This window comes from Oncorhynchus masou, chromosome 21 (genome assembly GCF_036934945.1).
Source record: "Oncorhynchus masou masou isolate Uvic2021 chromosome 21, UVic_Omas_1.1, whole genome shotgun sequence".
Classification (NCBI taxonomy): Eukaryota; Metazoa; Chordata; class Actinopteri; order Salmoniformes; family Salmonidae; genus Oncorhynchus; species Oncorhynchus masou.
Genome location: NC_088232.1, coordinates 7,071,634 through 7,087,419, shown reverse-complemented (window position 1 = coordinate 7,087,419; position 15,786 = coordinate 7,071,634). Strand labels below are relative to the sequence as shown.

At 44.6% G+C, this 15,786-nt stretch overlaps 1 protein-coding gene across 2 annotated transcripts in view; it reads left to right on the top strand.

The window, feature by feature from the left end:
- The window catches only part of LOC135507716 (neurotrophin receptor-interacting factor homolog), a 43,058-nt gene extending 27,547 nt beyond the window's left edge, over nucleotides 1-15,511 (top strand). The window contains exons 1-3 of one of the 2 annotated variants that reach the window (XM_064927317.1): nucleotides 9,382-9,871; nucleotides 10,236-10,366; nucleotides 10,571-15,511. In XM_064927317.1, coding sequence (XP_064783389.1) covers nucleotides 9,589-9,871; nucleotides 10,236-10,366; nucleotides 10,571-11,869 — 1,713 coding nt within the window. In that variant the 5' untranslated portion in view covers nucleotides 9,382-9,588 and the 3' untranslated portion in view covers nucleotides 11,870-15,511. Of the gene's footprint in view, nucleotides 1-9,381; nucleotides 9,872-10,235; nucleotides 10,367-10,570 lie in introns of those variants that run through there. The other variant, XM_064927319.1, reaches the window with a different exon arrangement.
- Nucleotides 15,512-15,786: the final 275 nt, after the last annotated feature.

Sequence of the window (15,786 nt, the reverse complement as noted above, 5' to 3'; positions counted from 1 at the left end):
GAGGTGGATCAAATGACACAAACCGGTGCGCCGTTCAAATGCACTCAGATATGTCTTGCCCATTTACCTTCTGAATGGCACACATACACAATCCATGGCACAATTGTCTAAAGGCTTAAAAATCATACTTTAACCTGTCTTCTCCCCTTCCTCTACACTGATTAAAGCAGATTTAACAAGTGACATCAATAAAGGATCATAGACTGACCAGGTGAAATCTCATGGAAAGAGCAGATGTCTTTAATGTTTCGTTCACTCAGTGCATGTGTAGGGTTAGATTAGATTATTTATTTTTTTCCCCACTTTTTTTTTGATAATGTGCAATTCACATTCCGACCTGTAAGAGGCAGCAATATGCAGCACAGTGTCTATTCCCCCTATCCCTGCTTTGTTGGTTGAAATGGGGGTGGTTTTGTTGAGGCTGCGACGAGCTAAGCTGGCCATGCTCTATGGGATGAAAGTATGGGGGTATGACTCAACTCACCCCGCAAGGTGTCTGTTGGGAGAGACATGGGAATGGGGAGGTGAGAGAACTGGAGTGAGAAGAGGAAGAGGTAGGCCAAGCTATGTGACTCCTGTCTGCTGGCCGTGTGTTCCTCAGTGGCTGTTGCCAGAGCCTGATGTTGACATGACCATTCTCTGTGAAATAAGGGCAGAGGACTGCGGAAAGCCTTCTGTGATGGTTGAGGCGCATCTGTGGCCGTTGTGGGGTCCCGAATTGCAGATTTTCACAGATGGGTCAAGGGACCCAGACAGTGGGAGAACAGGGTTTGGGATACATATTCCCCAGTTTCAGATACTCCAGGGTAGGCGGCTGTCTGATGGAGCTTCAGTTTTCTCTGCTAAAATGCTAGCACTAGTGTGGGTATTGGGATGGGTGGAAGAAGTGGGGCCTAAAGGGGTAATTATGTGTTCAAACTCTGCGACTAGCCTGGTCAGGCTGAGAGAAGGTTAGTCAAAGGCACGCCCAGACCTGATAACAGCTGTTGATGGCACTTTATAGGGTGGGGAAGAAAGGGTGTAAAGTAGGTTTTCAGTGGGCCCCAGCTCATATTGGGATAGGGAGAAATTAGTCAGCAGAGGAGGTGGCTCTGAAGAGGGACGTAGATGTGGTGGTCCTATTAGGGGGGATGGAATATAGGCGCATCATAGCAGAAGGGTTGACCCAGGAGTGGCAACGTGAGAGAGAGAGAGAGAGGGGGGGGGAGTGGGGAAGGCAGTTTTTCTCTATCCAGAATTCTGAGAGGAATGTCAGTAGGTATCTGGGGAGTGAAAGGCAGAATGGGGTGCTGTTGACAAGACTGCGGTTGTTGTTTTTTTCTCTATTCCACCGGCCTGCACCTACAGGTGTGAGGCTACTAGTTGTTTAAAATGTGTAATCACACTCCGACCTGAGAAAGGCAGCAATGCAGCGTGTAGTCTGCCTGAGAAACTCACACAAAGGTGAAACTGAGAAGACACTGTCATTTTGAGTTTTGAAGCGGAGTCTTTACCAGAAAAAGTAATGTTAGCATATGTCAGTTATCCTGTGAGAGCTTTTTAGCCAAACCCACAAAGGATGTTTTCGATCCAAAGCTTATGGCGATGTTGCAGCAGTGTGTATCAGTTGAAAAATAAACTCTGTCAATTGTGGGGGTGCCCATGTTGCTGGGGATTAGAAGTGCCTGGTGCGAGAAAGACAGGTTTTATGCTGAATCAGTAAAGAGAGTAGAGGATGATGTTAACGTTAACGTTTACTGCCTACTCGCTCTCAAAAACACTAGGCGGCATTCAGTCTTCTCCCAACTACAATCCTGCTGATGCTGTATTTTAACGTTTAGAAACCGCTTGTGATTTGGCTTTCGAAAAATATGGCCCTTATCTTTCACAAGCAAGAAAGAATCTAAAATAATAAAGATATATTTACTGTAGCATTTTTTTTACACACAGATCCATACATGCTAGATAGCTAATGAGCACAGGTTGTCTTCAGTAAACAAGCACTGTAACATTGAGATACGGCCGTCTGGGAACACTAACCCTATCATGGTGTGTATCAATTGAACCTTTAGTTTAAACGTTTTATTCTCGCTGATAAGGTACATATGCTTCCAAAACCGTACCGAAAGTGACGCGTGTTTTGTTATATTGTTGCCTTAGCTAGCTCTCCCAATCAACACCTGTGATTGCTTTATGCCTCGCTTTTATGTCTCTCTCAAATGTCAATATGCCTTGCACACTGTTGTTCAGGATAGTTATTTTCTTAGTTTACTGTGGAGCCTCTAGTCCCACTCAACATACCTCAGATACCTCCTTTGTCCCATGTGGAGGTTAACCCAGGCCCTGCGTGTCCTCAGGCACTCTCATTTGTTGAGTTCTGTAACCGAAAAAGCCTTGGTTTTATGCATGTTAACATCAGAAGCCTTCTCCCTAAGTTTGTTTTACTCACTGCTTTAGCACACTCTGCCCACCCTGATGTCCTTGCCGTGTCTGAATCCTGGCTAAGGAAGGCCACCAAAAATTCTGAGATTTCCATCCCCAACTACAACATTTTCCATCAAGATAGAACTGCCAAAGGGGGAGGAATTGCAATCTTCTGCAGAGATAGCCTGCAAAGTTATGTTATACTTTCCAGGTCTATGCCCAAGCAGTTTGAGCTTCTAATTTAAAAAATGTATCTCTCCAGAAATAAGTCTCTCACTGTTGCCGCCTGTTATAGACACCCTCAGCTCCCAGCTGTGCCCTGGACACCATATGTGAAATGATTGCACCCTATCTATCTTCAGAGTTCGTTCTGCAAGGTGACCTAAACTGGGATATGCTTAACACCCCGGCAGTCCTACAATCTAAGCTAGATGCTCTCAATCTCACACAAATTATCAAGGAACCCACCAGGTCCAACCCTAAATCCATAAACATGGGCACCGTAATAGATATTATCCTGACAAATTTGCCCTCCAAATACACCTCTGCTGTTTTCAATCAGGATCTCAGCGATCACTGCCTCATTGCCTGCATCCGTTGTGTCCACTGTCAAACGACCACCCCTCATCACTGTCAAACGCTCCCTAAAACACTTCTGCGAGCAGGCTTTTCTAATCAACCTGGCCCAGGTATTCTGGAAAGATATTGACCTCATCCCGTCAGTCAAGGGTGCCTGGTCGTTCTTTAAAAAGTAATTTCCTCACCGTCTTAAATAAGCATGCCCCTTTCAAAGAATATAGAACAAAGAACAGATATAGCCCTTGGTTCACTCCAGACCTGACTGCCCTTGACCAGCACAAAAACATCCTGTGGCGGACTGCACGAGCATCAAATAGTCCCCAGAGATATGCAACTTTTCAGGGAAATCAGGAACCAATACACGCAGTCAGTCAGGAAAGCAAAGGCTAGCTTTTTCAAACAGAAATTTGCATCCTGTAGCTTTAACTCCAAAACGTTTTGGAACACTGTAAAGTCCATGGAGAATAAGAGCATCTCCTACCAGCTCCCCATTGCACTGAGGCTAGGTAACACTGTCACCACCAATAGATCCACGATTATCGAGAATTTCAATAAGCATTTTTCTACTGGTGGCCATGCTTTCCTCCTGGCTACCACAACCCTGGCCAACAGCTCCGCAAATCAAATCAAATTTATTTATATAGCCCTTCGTACATAAGCTGATGTCTCAAAGTGCTGTACAGAAACACAGCCTAAAACCCCAAACAGCAAGCAATGCAGGTGTAGAAGCACGGTGGCTAGGAAAAACTAACTAGAAAGGCCAAAACCTAGGAAGAAACCTCGAGAGGAACCAGGCTATGTGGGGTGGCCAGTCCTCTTTTGGCTGTGCCAGGTGGAGATTATAACAGAACATGGCCAAGATGTTCAAATGTTCATAAATGATCAGCATGGTCGAATAATAACAAGGCAGAACAGTTGAAACTGGAGCAGCAGCACGGCCAGGTGGACTGGGGACAGCAAGGAGTCATCATGTCAGGTAGTCCTGGGGCATGGTCCTAGGGCTCAGGTCCTCCGAGAGAGAGAAAGAAAGAGAATTAGAGAGAGCATATGTGGGGTGGCCAATCCTCTTCTGGCTGTGCCGGGTGGAGATTATAACAGAACATGGCCAAGATGTTCAAATGTTCATAAATGACCAGCATGGTCGAATAATAATAAGGCAGAACAGTTGAAACTGAAGCAGCAGCACGGCCAGGTGGACTGGGGACAGCAAGGAGTCATCATGTCAGGTAGTCCTGGGGCATGGTCCTAGGGCTCAGGTCCTCCGAGAGAAAGAAGGAGAGAATTAGAGAATGCACACTTAGATTCACATAGGACACTGAATTGGACAGGAGAAGTACTCCAGATATAACAAACTGACACTAGCCCCCAGACACATAAACTACTGCAGCATAAATACTGGAGGCTGAGACAGGAGGGGTCAGGAGACACTATGGCCCCATCCGAGGACACCCCCAGACACGGCCAAAACAGGAAGGATATAACCCCACCCACTTTGCCAAAGCACAGCCACCACACCACTTGAGGGATATCTTCAACCACCAACTTACCATCCTGAGACAAGGCTGAGTATAGCCCACAAAGATCTCCGCCACGGCACAACCCAAGGGGGGGCGCCAACCCAGACAGGATGACCACATCAGTGAATCAACCCACTCAGGTGACGCACCCCTTCCAGGGACGGCATGAGAGAGCCCCAGTAAGCCAGTGACTCAGCCCCTGTAATAGGGTTAGAGGCAGAGAATCGCAGTGGAAAGAGGGGAACTGGCCAGGCAGAGACAGCAAGGGCGGTTCGTTGCTCCAGAGCCTTTCTGTTCACCTTCCCACTCCTGGGCCAGACTACACTCAATCATATGACCCACTGAAGAGATGAGTCTTCAGTAAAGACATAAAGGTTGAGACCGAGTTTGCGTCTCTGACATGGATAGGCAGACCGTTCCATAAAAATGGAGCTCTATAGGAGAAAGCCCTGCCTCCAGCTGTTTGCTTAGAAATTCTAGGGACAATTAGGAGGCCTGCATCTTGTGACCGTAGCGTACGTGTAGGTATGTACGGCAGGACCAAATCAGAGAGATAGGTAGGAGCAAGCCCATGTAATGCTTTGTAGGTTAGCAGTAAAACCTTGAAATCAGCCCTTGCTTTGACAGGAAGCCAGTGTAGGGAGGCTAGCACTGGAGTAATATGATCAAATTTTTTGGTTCTCGTCAGGATTCTAGCAGCCGTATTTAGCACTAACTGAAATTTATTTAGTGCTTTATCCGGGTAGCCGGAAAGTAGAGCATTGCAGTAGTCTAACCTAGAAGTGACAAAAGCATGGATTAATTTTTCTGCATCATTTTTGGACAGAAAGTTTCTGATTTTTGCAATGTTACGTAGATGGAAAAAAAGTTGTCCTTGAAATGGTCTTGATATGTTCTTCAAAAGAGAGATCAGGGTCCAGAGTAACACCGAGGTCCTTCACAGTTTTATTTGAGACGACTGTACAACCATTAAGATTAATTGTCAGATTCAACAGAAGATCTCTTTGTTTCTTGGGACCTAGAACAAGCATCTCTGTTTTGTCCGAGTTTAAAAGTAGAAAGTTTGCAGCCATCCACTTCCTTATGTCTGAAACACATGCTTCTAGCAAGGGCAATTTTGGGGCTTCACCATGTTTCATTGAAATGTACAGCTGTGTGTCATCCGCATAGCAGTGAAAGTTAACATTATGTTTTCGAATAACATCCCCAAGAGGTAAAATATATAGTGAAAACGGAACCTTGAGGAACACCGAAATTTACAGTTGTTTTGTCAGAGGACAAACCATTCACAGAGACAAAATGATATCTTTCCGACAGATAAGATCTAAACCAGGCCAGAACTTGTCCGTGTAGACCAATTTGGGTTTCCAATCTCTCCAAAAGAATGTGGTGATCGATGGTATCAAAAGCAGCACTAAGGTCTAGGAGCACGAGGACAGATGCAGAGCCTCGGTCCGATGCCATTAAAATGTCATTTACCACCTTCACAAGTGCCGTCTCAGTGCTATGATGGGGTCTAAAACCAGACTGAAGCATTTCGTATACATTGTTTGTCTTCAGGAAGGCAGTGAGTTGCTGCGCAACAGATTTTTCTCAAATGTTTGAGAGGAATGGGAGATTCGATATAGGCCAATTGTTTTTTATATTTTCTGGGTCAAAGTTTGGCTTTTTCAAGAGAGGCTTTATTACTGCCACTTTTAGTGAGTTTGGTACACATCTGGTGGATAGAGAGCCGTTTATTATGTTCAACATAGGAGGGCCAAGCACAGGAAGCAGCTCTTTCAGTAGTTTAGTTGGAATAGGGTCCAGTATGCAGCTTGAAGGTTTAGAGGCCATGATTATTTTCATCATTGTGTCAAGAGATATAGTACTAAAACACTTGAGCGTCTCTCTTGATCCTAGGTCCTGGCAGAGTTGTGCAGACTCAGGACAACTGAGCTTTGAAGGAATACGCAGATTTAAAGAGGAGTCCGTAATTTGCTTTCTAATAATCATAATTTTTTCCTCAAAGAAGTTCATGAATTTATCACTGCTAAAGTGAAAGTCATCCTCTCTTGGGGAATGCTGCTTTTTAGTTAGCTTTGCGACAGTATCAAAAATGAATTTCGGATTGTTCTTATTTTCCTCAATTAAGTTAGAAAAATAGGATGATCGAGCAGCAGTAAGGGCTCTTCGGTACTGCACGGTACTGTCTTTCCAAGCTAGTCGGAAGACTTCCAGTTTGGTGTGGCGCCATTTCCGTTCAAATTTTCTGGAAGCTTGCTTCAGAGCTCGGGTATTTTCTGTGTTTCTCCGCACCCCAAGCCTCCCCAGCTTCTCCTTCACCCAAATCCAGAAAGCAGATGTTCTGAAAGAGCTGCAAAACCTGGACCCGTACAAATCACCTGGGCAAGATAATCTGGACCCTCTCTTTCTAAAAATATCCGCCGCCATTGTTGCAAACCCTATTACCAGTCTGTTCAACCTCTCTTTCGTATCGTCCGAGATCCCTAAAGATTGGAAAGCTGCCGCGGTCATCCCTCTCTTCAAAGGGGGTGACACTCTAGACCCAAACTGTTATAGACCTATATCCATCCTGCCCTGACTTTCTAAAGTCTAAGTTAATAAACAGATCACTGACCATTTTCCCACTGTACCTTCACCACTGTGCAATCCGGCTTCCGAGCTGGTCACGGGTGCACCTCAGCCACGCTCAAGGTACTAAACAATATCATAACCGCCATCGATAAAAGACAGTACTGTGCAGCCGTCTTCATCGACCTGGCCAAGGCTTTCGACTCTGTCAATCACCATATCCTTATCGGCAGACTCAACAGCCTTGGTTTCTCAAATGACTGCCTCGCCTGGTTCACCAACTACTTCTCAGACAGAGTTCAGTGTTTCAAATCGGAGGGCCTGTTGTCCGGACCTCTGACAGTCTCTATGGGGGTACTACAGTGTTCAATTCTCGGGCCGACTCCTTTCTCTGTATATATCAACTATGTCGCTCTTGCTGCGGGTGATTCCCTGATCCACCTCTACGTAGACGACACCATTCTGTATGCATCTGGCCCTTCTTTGGACACCGTGTTAACTAAACACCAAACGAGCTTCAATGCCATACAACACTCCTTCCATGGCCTCCAACTGCTCTTAAACGCTAGTAAAACCAAATGCATGCTTTTCAACTGATCGCTGCCCACACCTGCCCGCCATACTACTCTGGACAGTTCTGATTTAGAATATGGGGACAACTACAAATACCTAGATGTCTGGCAAGACTGTAAACTCTCCTTCCAGACTCATATTAAACATTTTCCATTCCAAAATGATGTCTTGAATCGGCTTCCCATTTCACAACAAAGCCTCCTTCACTCATGACGCCAAACATACCCTCGTAAAACTGACTATCCTACCGAACCTCGACTTCGGCGATGTCATTTACAAAATAGCTTCCAATACTCTACTCAGCAAACTGGATGCAGTCTATCACAGTGCCATCCGTTGTCACCAAAGCCCCTTATACAGTAGTGCGGCAGGGTAGCCTAGTGGTTAGAGCGTTGGACTAGTATCCGAAAGGTTGCAAGTTCAAATCCCCGAGCTGACAAGGTACAAATCTGTCGTTCTGCCCCTGAACAGGCAGTTAACCCACTGTTCCTAGGCCGTCATTGAAAATAAGAATTTGTTCTTAACTGACTTGCCTAGTAAAATAAAAAATTTAAAAATAAAAATACCACCGACCACTGCGACCTGTATGCTCTTGTCGGCTGGCCCTTGCTACATATTCGTCGCCAGACCCACTGGTTCCAGGTCATCTATAAGTCTATGCTAGGTAATGCTCCGACTTATCACTGGTCACAATAACAACACCCACCCGCAGCACGTGCTCCAGCAGGTATATCTCACCGGGCGCCCCCAAAGCCAACACCTACTTTGGCCGCCTTTCCTTCCAGTTCTCTGCTGCCAATGACTGGAACGAATTGAAAAAAAAAAAAAAAAAAATCGCTGAAGCTGGAGACTTATATTTCCCTCACTAACTTTAAACATCAGCTATCTGAGCAGCTAACCGATCGCTGCAGCTGCACATAGCCCATCTGTAAATAGCCCATCCAATCTACCTACCTCATCCCCATATTATTTTTATTTACTTTTCTGGTCTTTTGCACACCAGTATTTCTACTTGCACATCATCATCTATCACTCCAGTGTTCATTTGCTAAACTGTAATTACTTCGCTACTATGGACTATTTACTGCCTTACGCCATTTGCACACACTGTATATAGACTATTTTTTCCCCTATCGTGTTATTGACTGTACGCTTGTTTATTCCATGTGTAACTCCGTGTTGTTGTTTGTGTCGCACTGCTTTTCTTTATTTTGGCCAGGTCGCAGTTGTCAATGAGAACTTGTTCTCAACTAGCTTACCTGGTTAAATAAAGGCGAAATAAAAAGAAAAAGATTGGGTGTCGGGATCTGAAACTAATCTTCCCCATACAGAAGACACCTTCGTCCAATTACTTTTATTTCGTAATGTCATGGAACTGAGAAATGGCTAACTGCCTGCCAGACCAGTGAAAACAATTATGCTGGTTTGCGCAGCAATAATTCAGATTTAAAAATATATATACATTGGATCTATTTGGGTCTGATAGACCAGACCCAATTTGGATCTGATTCACCCTCATCTCTGAAATATTTTGGTTCGACCCACCTCGGATTCAAAACGGAATTGATTTTCAAAAAATGACGGGGTCCTGTAGGTGTCGGATGGGAATTCTACTGATCCAATTCGGTTCAGATCTCAATTTCGGGATTCGAGAAATGTGCAATTCACACTCCGAACTGTGAACGGCAGCAATACCGCAACACAGCGTCTCGTCCGTTAACACGAAGAAGTTAACGGACGCGAACAGTGCCCAAGAGTAATTAACACGTTAGCCTTTTTATTGTTGTTATTTAAACGGTTATTAACACTCTGTAATTGAAAATGTGACTAATTTAACTGCAAAGTATCAAATACTTACCGGCTATAGTGTTTAATTCGCGTTGGAGACAGGACTTGGTTGCTATATGTTATCTAGGTAACGCTAGTTGTCGAGCTGCTAACAATGGCTAACTCTAACTGTATGGTTTTTCACACTCAAATAGCCTCCATAATGGAGGTGTTGGCGAATGCAGCCGTGGCAGAGATCTGTAAACTCGTAGACGACGACTATGCAGTGTTTCGTTTAGAAATAACTCAAAGCCAGAAAGAAAACAGGGCATTACGGAGGAAACTACTGGAAGTTAAGGTGGCACGGGAGCGCGCAGAAAGGACATTGCGGGAGCGCGTCGTCGCAGGTCGTCCCAGTAGTGTCAAGATCCTCGACCGATACAGAGGAATGGCAAGAGGTACATTTTTACAGAACGCCAAGGCTGCCTGTCATTTATGTCTAGATTTGTTACCCAGAATTGGGTGTTGGTCAGTTTTTAGATAGCTAATCAGAGGAATTATTGCATACTGTATGCATGTGAAAAGACACTATCATATTATAACAAGATTCTTGATTTACTGCATTTCCTATTATTTACTCAATGAAAACAATATGATGCATGGAACATAATACATTGATCAATACATTGTATATCAGTAAGTTATGAGAAGTATTACCTTACATCCTTGCCAATTGTAGACAGTATCAATAGTGTACAATGTACTGTTGAACATTGACAGTACCTAACCTAACCATCTCTTTTCCCCCAATCACTCTCTCAGGTGAAGGACATCTCACTGGAGGCCACAGGAGCTTTGTGAAGTCAGTGGGACGCAATACATGGAGAGATGACCAACCAATCACTGTTGGAGAGGGGAGTGGAACCTCAACCCAGCACGTTATCATGATAGAGGTTAGTGGAATAGGGTTGCATTAAACATAATTGTGACTGTATATCAAATGTGGCCATTTATTTCAGAAAGGCTCCCCTCAGCTATTCACTTTCATACATGTACGTCCTCATTTATCTTCCATAGAGGAGCTTGTGAGGCTTCACTACGACATTGTTATCCAATTCAACTCATGTACCGGTAATAACCCTCTCTCTTCTTGTCAGTCTGCAGAGGCTGCAGGTCCTGGAGGATCATCTGTGGTCAAGCAGGAGAGGACTGAAGGAGAGGAGAACCCACAACAGAGCAGAGACATCGAGACTGGAACAGCGGCTGTACTAGTGCCCCCTGCAGCCACGGATCACCTATCCACTGCTGCGCCCCAGCCCAGGACGCGATGCAGCATGGTGGAGGTCAGTGGAACTCCGAACGCCGCCCTCAAGTCAGAGATGGACACAGAGACTTTAGTTGTAACACAGAGGCTTTTACACACAGGATCTGACCACAGGCCAGACCCAGAGAGTCTGGGGCTGGGGAGACTGGTCTGTCCACCTGCTACCGGATCAGAGTATTTACTTTACAGTAATCCGAGACCGAGGACTGTTCATTCCCATCGGGACTCAGGTGACACGTTAGAGACTGGCAATGATCCGTCTTGTTCTTACTCTACAGAGGTGGACCATGGCAACATGCCCTTGGATTTGGAGACACAGACTGATCTGTCTAGAGCGGACTGGAACCCCTACAGTAGCAGTGTATACTCTGAAGGGTGCCTAGATAAGAAAGGGGAGGTTATAGTGGTAGATGAAGTGACTGTGAAAGTGGAGGGCGACGCTCTTCTGGCATGGAATGTAGACGAGGCTCACTTAGGAGAAGGACACTCACATGGCAGAGATTTCTTAGATTACAGGGGAAGCTTAAAGACAAATCTAAATGTCCCGACTCACTCCCCTTTACACGCGTTCAGGGATCGCGACCCAGTTTCCAGATCAATGGCACCTTCCGATTCACATGGCCGCGTCTTTTTCGATCAGGTATTGAACTCAAACGACATGGCCAGAGCTCAGGGAGGGGGAGCCACATCAGGCAATAGTAAAGAGAAACAGTTCCTCTGCATGTTCTGTAACAAAGGCTTCACCTGCCCTCAGAAGGTGGAGATCCACCAGAGGGTCCACACAGGAGTGAAACCCTTCAGCTGTACCCAGTGTCACATGCGCTTCGCCCTGGCTGGCAACCTGAAGAGACACCAGATGGTCCACACAGGGGAGAAACCCTTCAGCTGCCCCCAGTGTGAGAAGAGGTTCTCCCAGGCTGGTGACCTGAAGAGGCACCAGAGGGTCCACACAGGGGAGAAACCCTTCAGCTGTACCCAGTGTCACATGCGCTTCGCCTTGGCTGGCAACCTGAAGATGCACCTGAAGGTCCACACGGGAGAAAAGCCGTTTGCCTGTACACACTGCGGGAAGAGGTTCTCAGAGAGGAGCTACCTCAGTATACACCAGCAGAAAAACCATTCCACTCTATAACATAGAAAGTAACCATTCCACTCGATATCCTCTGACGTTTAGATGAAACCCTGCACAAAGACAAATAGATTGATATCGTTGTCAGCGGAAAATATCCACAGATTCATTTAGAATAACGAGTGTAACAGATGACAGTGTTGAATATTGCATCCAGGCATTGTGTGATATACACGGAGTGTATGAAACATTAAGAACACCTTCCTAATATTGAGTCGTACCACCCCCTTTTGCCCTCAGCAGACTCAATTCGTCAGGGACATGGACTTTACAAGATGTCGAAAGCATTTCCCAGGGATGCTGGCCCGTGTTGACTCCATTGCCTCCCACATTTGTGTCAAGTTCCTTTGTGGTGGACTATTCTTGATACACACGAGAAACTGTTGAGTTTGAAAAACCCAGCAGCGTTCCAGTTATTGACACAAACCAGTGCCCCTACTACCATCTGTTGGTGGCTGTTGGTGGTAGGTGCAGCCAATTCAGCTACCCTGCGTGCCGGGTAGGCAAACTGTTGCCATTCCATGTGTCTGAAGGTACAAACTCTGCCTTCCGGTGGGCCTGGAGAGGAAATCAAGTGCACTATGCTACCGCTGGCCAATCAGAATGCTCAGATGACAGAGTCTGCAGTAACGTAGCAGGCATGAAAGAAAGCTATGACAAAATTGATACTGTGAGATTTCAAAACGTTTAAAACCATGACTAGAGAGAGACTGTCAACGAACACAGCAAAGAGCTGCTGTTTTTATGAGTGAGTTCATGTTTAAGTTCTTACTCAGATCTGTCAACACTTTGTATTTCACACTTTTATAAACCATACAATGCACGTTCTTCCTATTTCCACTCAGCGCTACAACAAGCAGTGCAGCAGTGATGAATGAGGAGGAAAGTGTCTCTATAAGCCTTGTTATTCTTAGCGGCTTGGGTCTTTTTTAATATCAAGGAATATTTCACTTTCTCTGTTCATAGCAGTAACAACATGAGTTTGTGCATGAGGCAGCAATAATGTAGTGCGACTCGAGTTTCGCCATCAGCTGGAAGACGGTGGTCAGTGTCAGTGGAGGGGAGGAAAGGGAGAGCGGAGGGATGTTGAGAGACGGACCCTCAGTCTGCTGCTCTCTCCCTCTGCTGAGACTGACCATCAGATGCAGGCACCAGCCCATTAAAATAAAAAGCAAATTATTTAAATGTATGCTCACTCCGCTGTCCCTCACAAGTAATACAACAATGGATCTATTACCGGTGTGATCATATAGCCTACCTCAAATTTTGAAATATAAATACAGAAAATGTCCCAAACAACAACAATGCATTGGCAGGTAAATTCAAGCAAAGCCAGTATGCTGTGATAATGTATTGGGCCTATAGCTTACTGCACAAACCTCATTGCTACAGTACTGTTTTTAATTGGTTAATGTTGCATAGGCTTACATTTAAGTCATGTTATTTAAAAAATCAGAGTGGTAGATCTCGGCATGCATTTTGACTCAAAGGGATCTTGACTCAGAATAGGTTGGTGACCACTGGTGTAGGCTATATGATGTTCACAAATGCCTATTTAATTACTTCCATTCACGTACTTTATTTTCCCCAAAAAAACTCCCTAGTCCTTGCCAATGATAAGCATATCCATAGCATGAAGCAGCTGTCACCATGCTTGAAAATATAAAGAGTGGTAATCAGTGACGTGTTGTTGGATTTGCCCCAAACTAAACGCTTTGTATTCAGGACAAAAAGTGAATTTCTTTGCCAAATTTTTTGCAGCATTAATGAAGTGCCATGTTGCAAACAGGATGTATGTTTTTCTGTACAACAGAAGCTGTTCAAACCCAGACATATTTTAGGGGAACACTTGTGACCTCTCTTTGGGTTAAGCCACAGAAGAAGAGTCGTCAGCAGTTAAAGCTTACATTTTCTTAGTTGGTAGACCTACTCTGTTTGGGCTGGAAAGGTATAGGCCCAACTTTTGAATGTACCATGCTCAGATTCCTAATGATGTCACAAATTAAATGATTTGCAAACGGACAGTTTTGCTGCAAACAAAACACACTGATTTGGCATTGGAGAAATATGGTAAGATGAACACATCAGTCCATTCTTAGCCTGTAATTTCGCAAATTTGTGTGGTGTAAAAGGACATAGAATTGCATGACATTTCAATTTCTCTGACCTGCAAATATGATGATAGATTCATGCAATGCTTTTACTATAAAAGGAGATCTTTCCACCCCTACTCTTGTTCACGGTGGTCTGCGAACACACAACCTTCTGGCCCGCAGCCCTTTGCGCTATCAAAATTCCTGCATTGCCATGTAATGCTTACAGGACGAAGAACAATTTGTAAAACTGCATATCTAAGGCTCTGGTCTGTCCAAGAAGTGAGGGTAAATGGTGGTAGCTTTGTTATCTGCTATCCACTTATTATTTTGGGTATAGTGGAGAGTCACTTTTTTTCTTTTCTTCAAGCATTCAGGTAGGGTTTAGGTCAAATATATTTTGCTGAAGGGAGGGCCAAACATTTTCATTTCAGAGAGGTCCTATTTGAATAATGTTCACTCCCTAAAGTTACTGACTGAAAACTGAGAAATAACTGCTAATTCTGTTTTTATACTAACTGGTTACCATGGTGAATAATCCAATAATTATTGGTAGGACATATGAAAGGAAACAGAGTTTACCGGAATCTCTACATCAAAAATACTGTCAGATAAAATACAATTTCCTTGTAGGTCTAATAGAAAAACACCACATAGCCTATATTGGCTCAGAACAGGGCAGCATGGCTGGCCCTCGGATGTATACAGAGATCTAACATGAATAACATGCATGTCAATCTCTCCTGGCTGAAAGTGTAGGAGAGATTGACTTCATCACTACTTGTATTTGTGAGACGTATTGACATGTTGAATGCATAGAGCTGTCTGTTTGAACTACTGGCACACAGCTCAGACATCCATGCATACCCCACAAGACATGCCACCAGAGATCTCTAAACAGCCCCCAAATCCAGAACAGATTATGGGAACAGATTATGGGAGGCACACAGTACTACATAGAGCCATGACTACATGGAACTCTATTCCACATAAAGTAACTGAAAAAAAGATTAATATACACCTTATGGAACAGCGGGGACCGTGAAGCAACACAAGCAGACATACACACACACACACTAACGTACAGCGCATTCGGGAAAGTATTCAGACCCCTTGACTTTTTCCTAATTTTGTTACGTTAGCCTTATTCTCATCAACCTACACACAATACCCCATAATGACAAAGCGAAAAAAGGTTTAGATATGTTTGCAAATTAATTAAAAAAACACATTTACAAAAGTATTCAGACCCTTTGCTATGTTATTCGAAATTGAACTCAGGTGCATCCTATTTCCATTAATCATCCTTGAGATGTTTCTACAACTTCATTGGAGTGTACCTGTGGCGCGGCGGTCTGAGGCACTGCATCTCAGTGCTTGAGGCATCACTACAGACACCCTGGTTCGAATCCAGGCTGTATCACAACCGGCCGTGATTGGTAGTCCCATAGGGCGGAGCACAATTGGCCCAGCGTAGTCCGGGTTTGGCCGTCATTGTAAATAAGAATTTGTTCTTAACGGACTTGCCTAGCTCAATAAAGGTTAAATAAAAAAAAATGAATCTATTGATTGGACATGATTTGGAAAGGCACACACCTGTCTATATAAGGTCTCACAGTTGACAGTGCACGTCACAGCAAAAACCAAGGAATTGTCTGTAGAGCTCCGAGACAGGATTTTGTCAAGGCACAGATCTGGGGAAGGGTACCAAAACATTTCTGCAGCATTGAAGGTCCCCAAGAATACAGTTGCCTCCATCATTCTTCAATGGAAGAAGTTTAGAACCCCCAAGACTCTTCCCAGAGCTGGCCGCCCGGGTTGAACTAA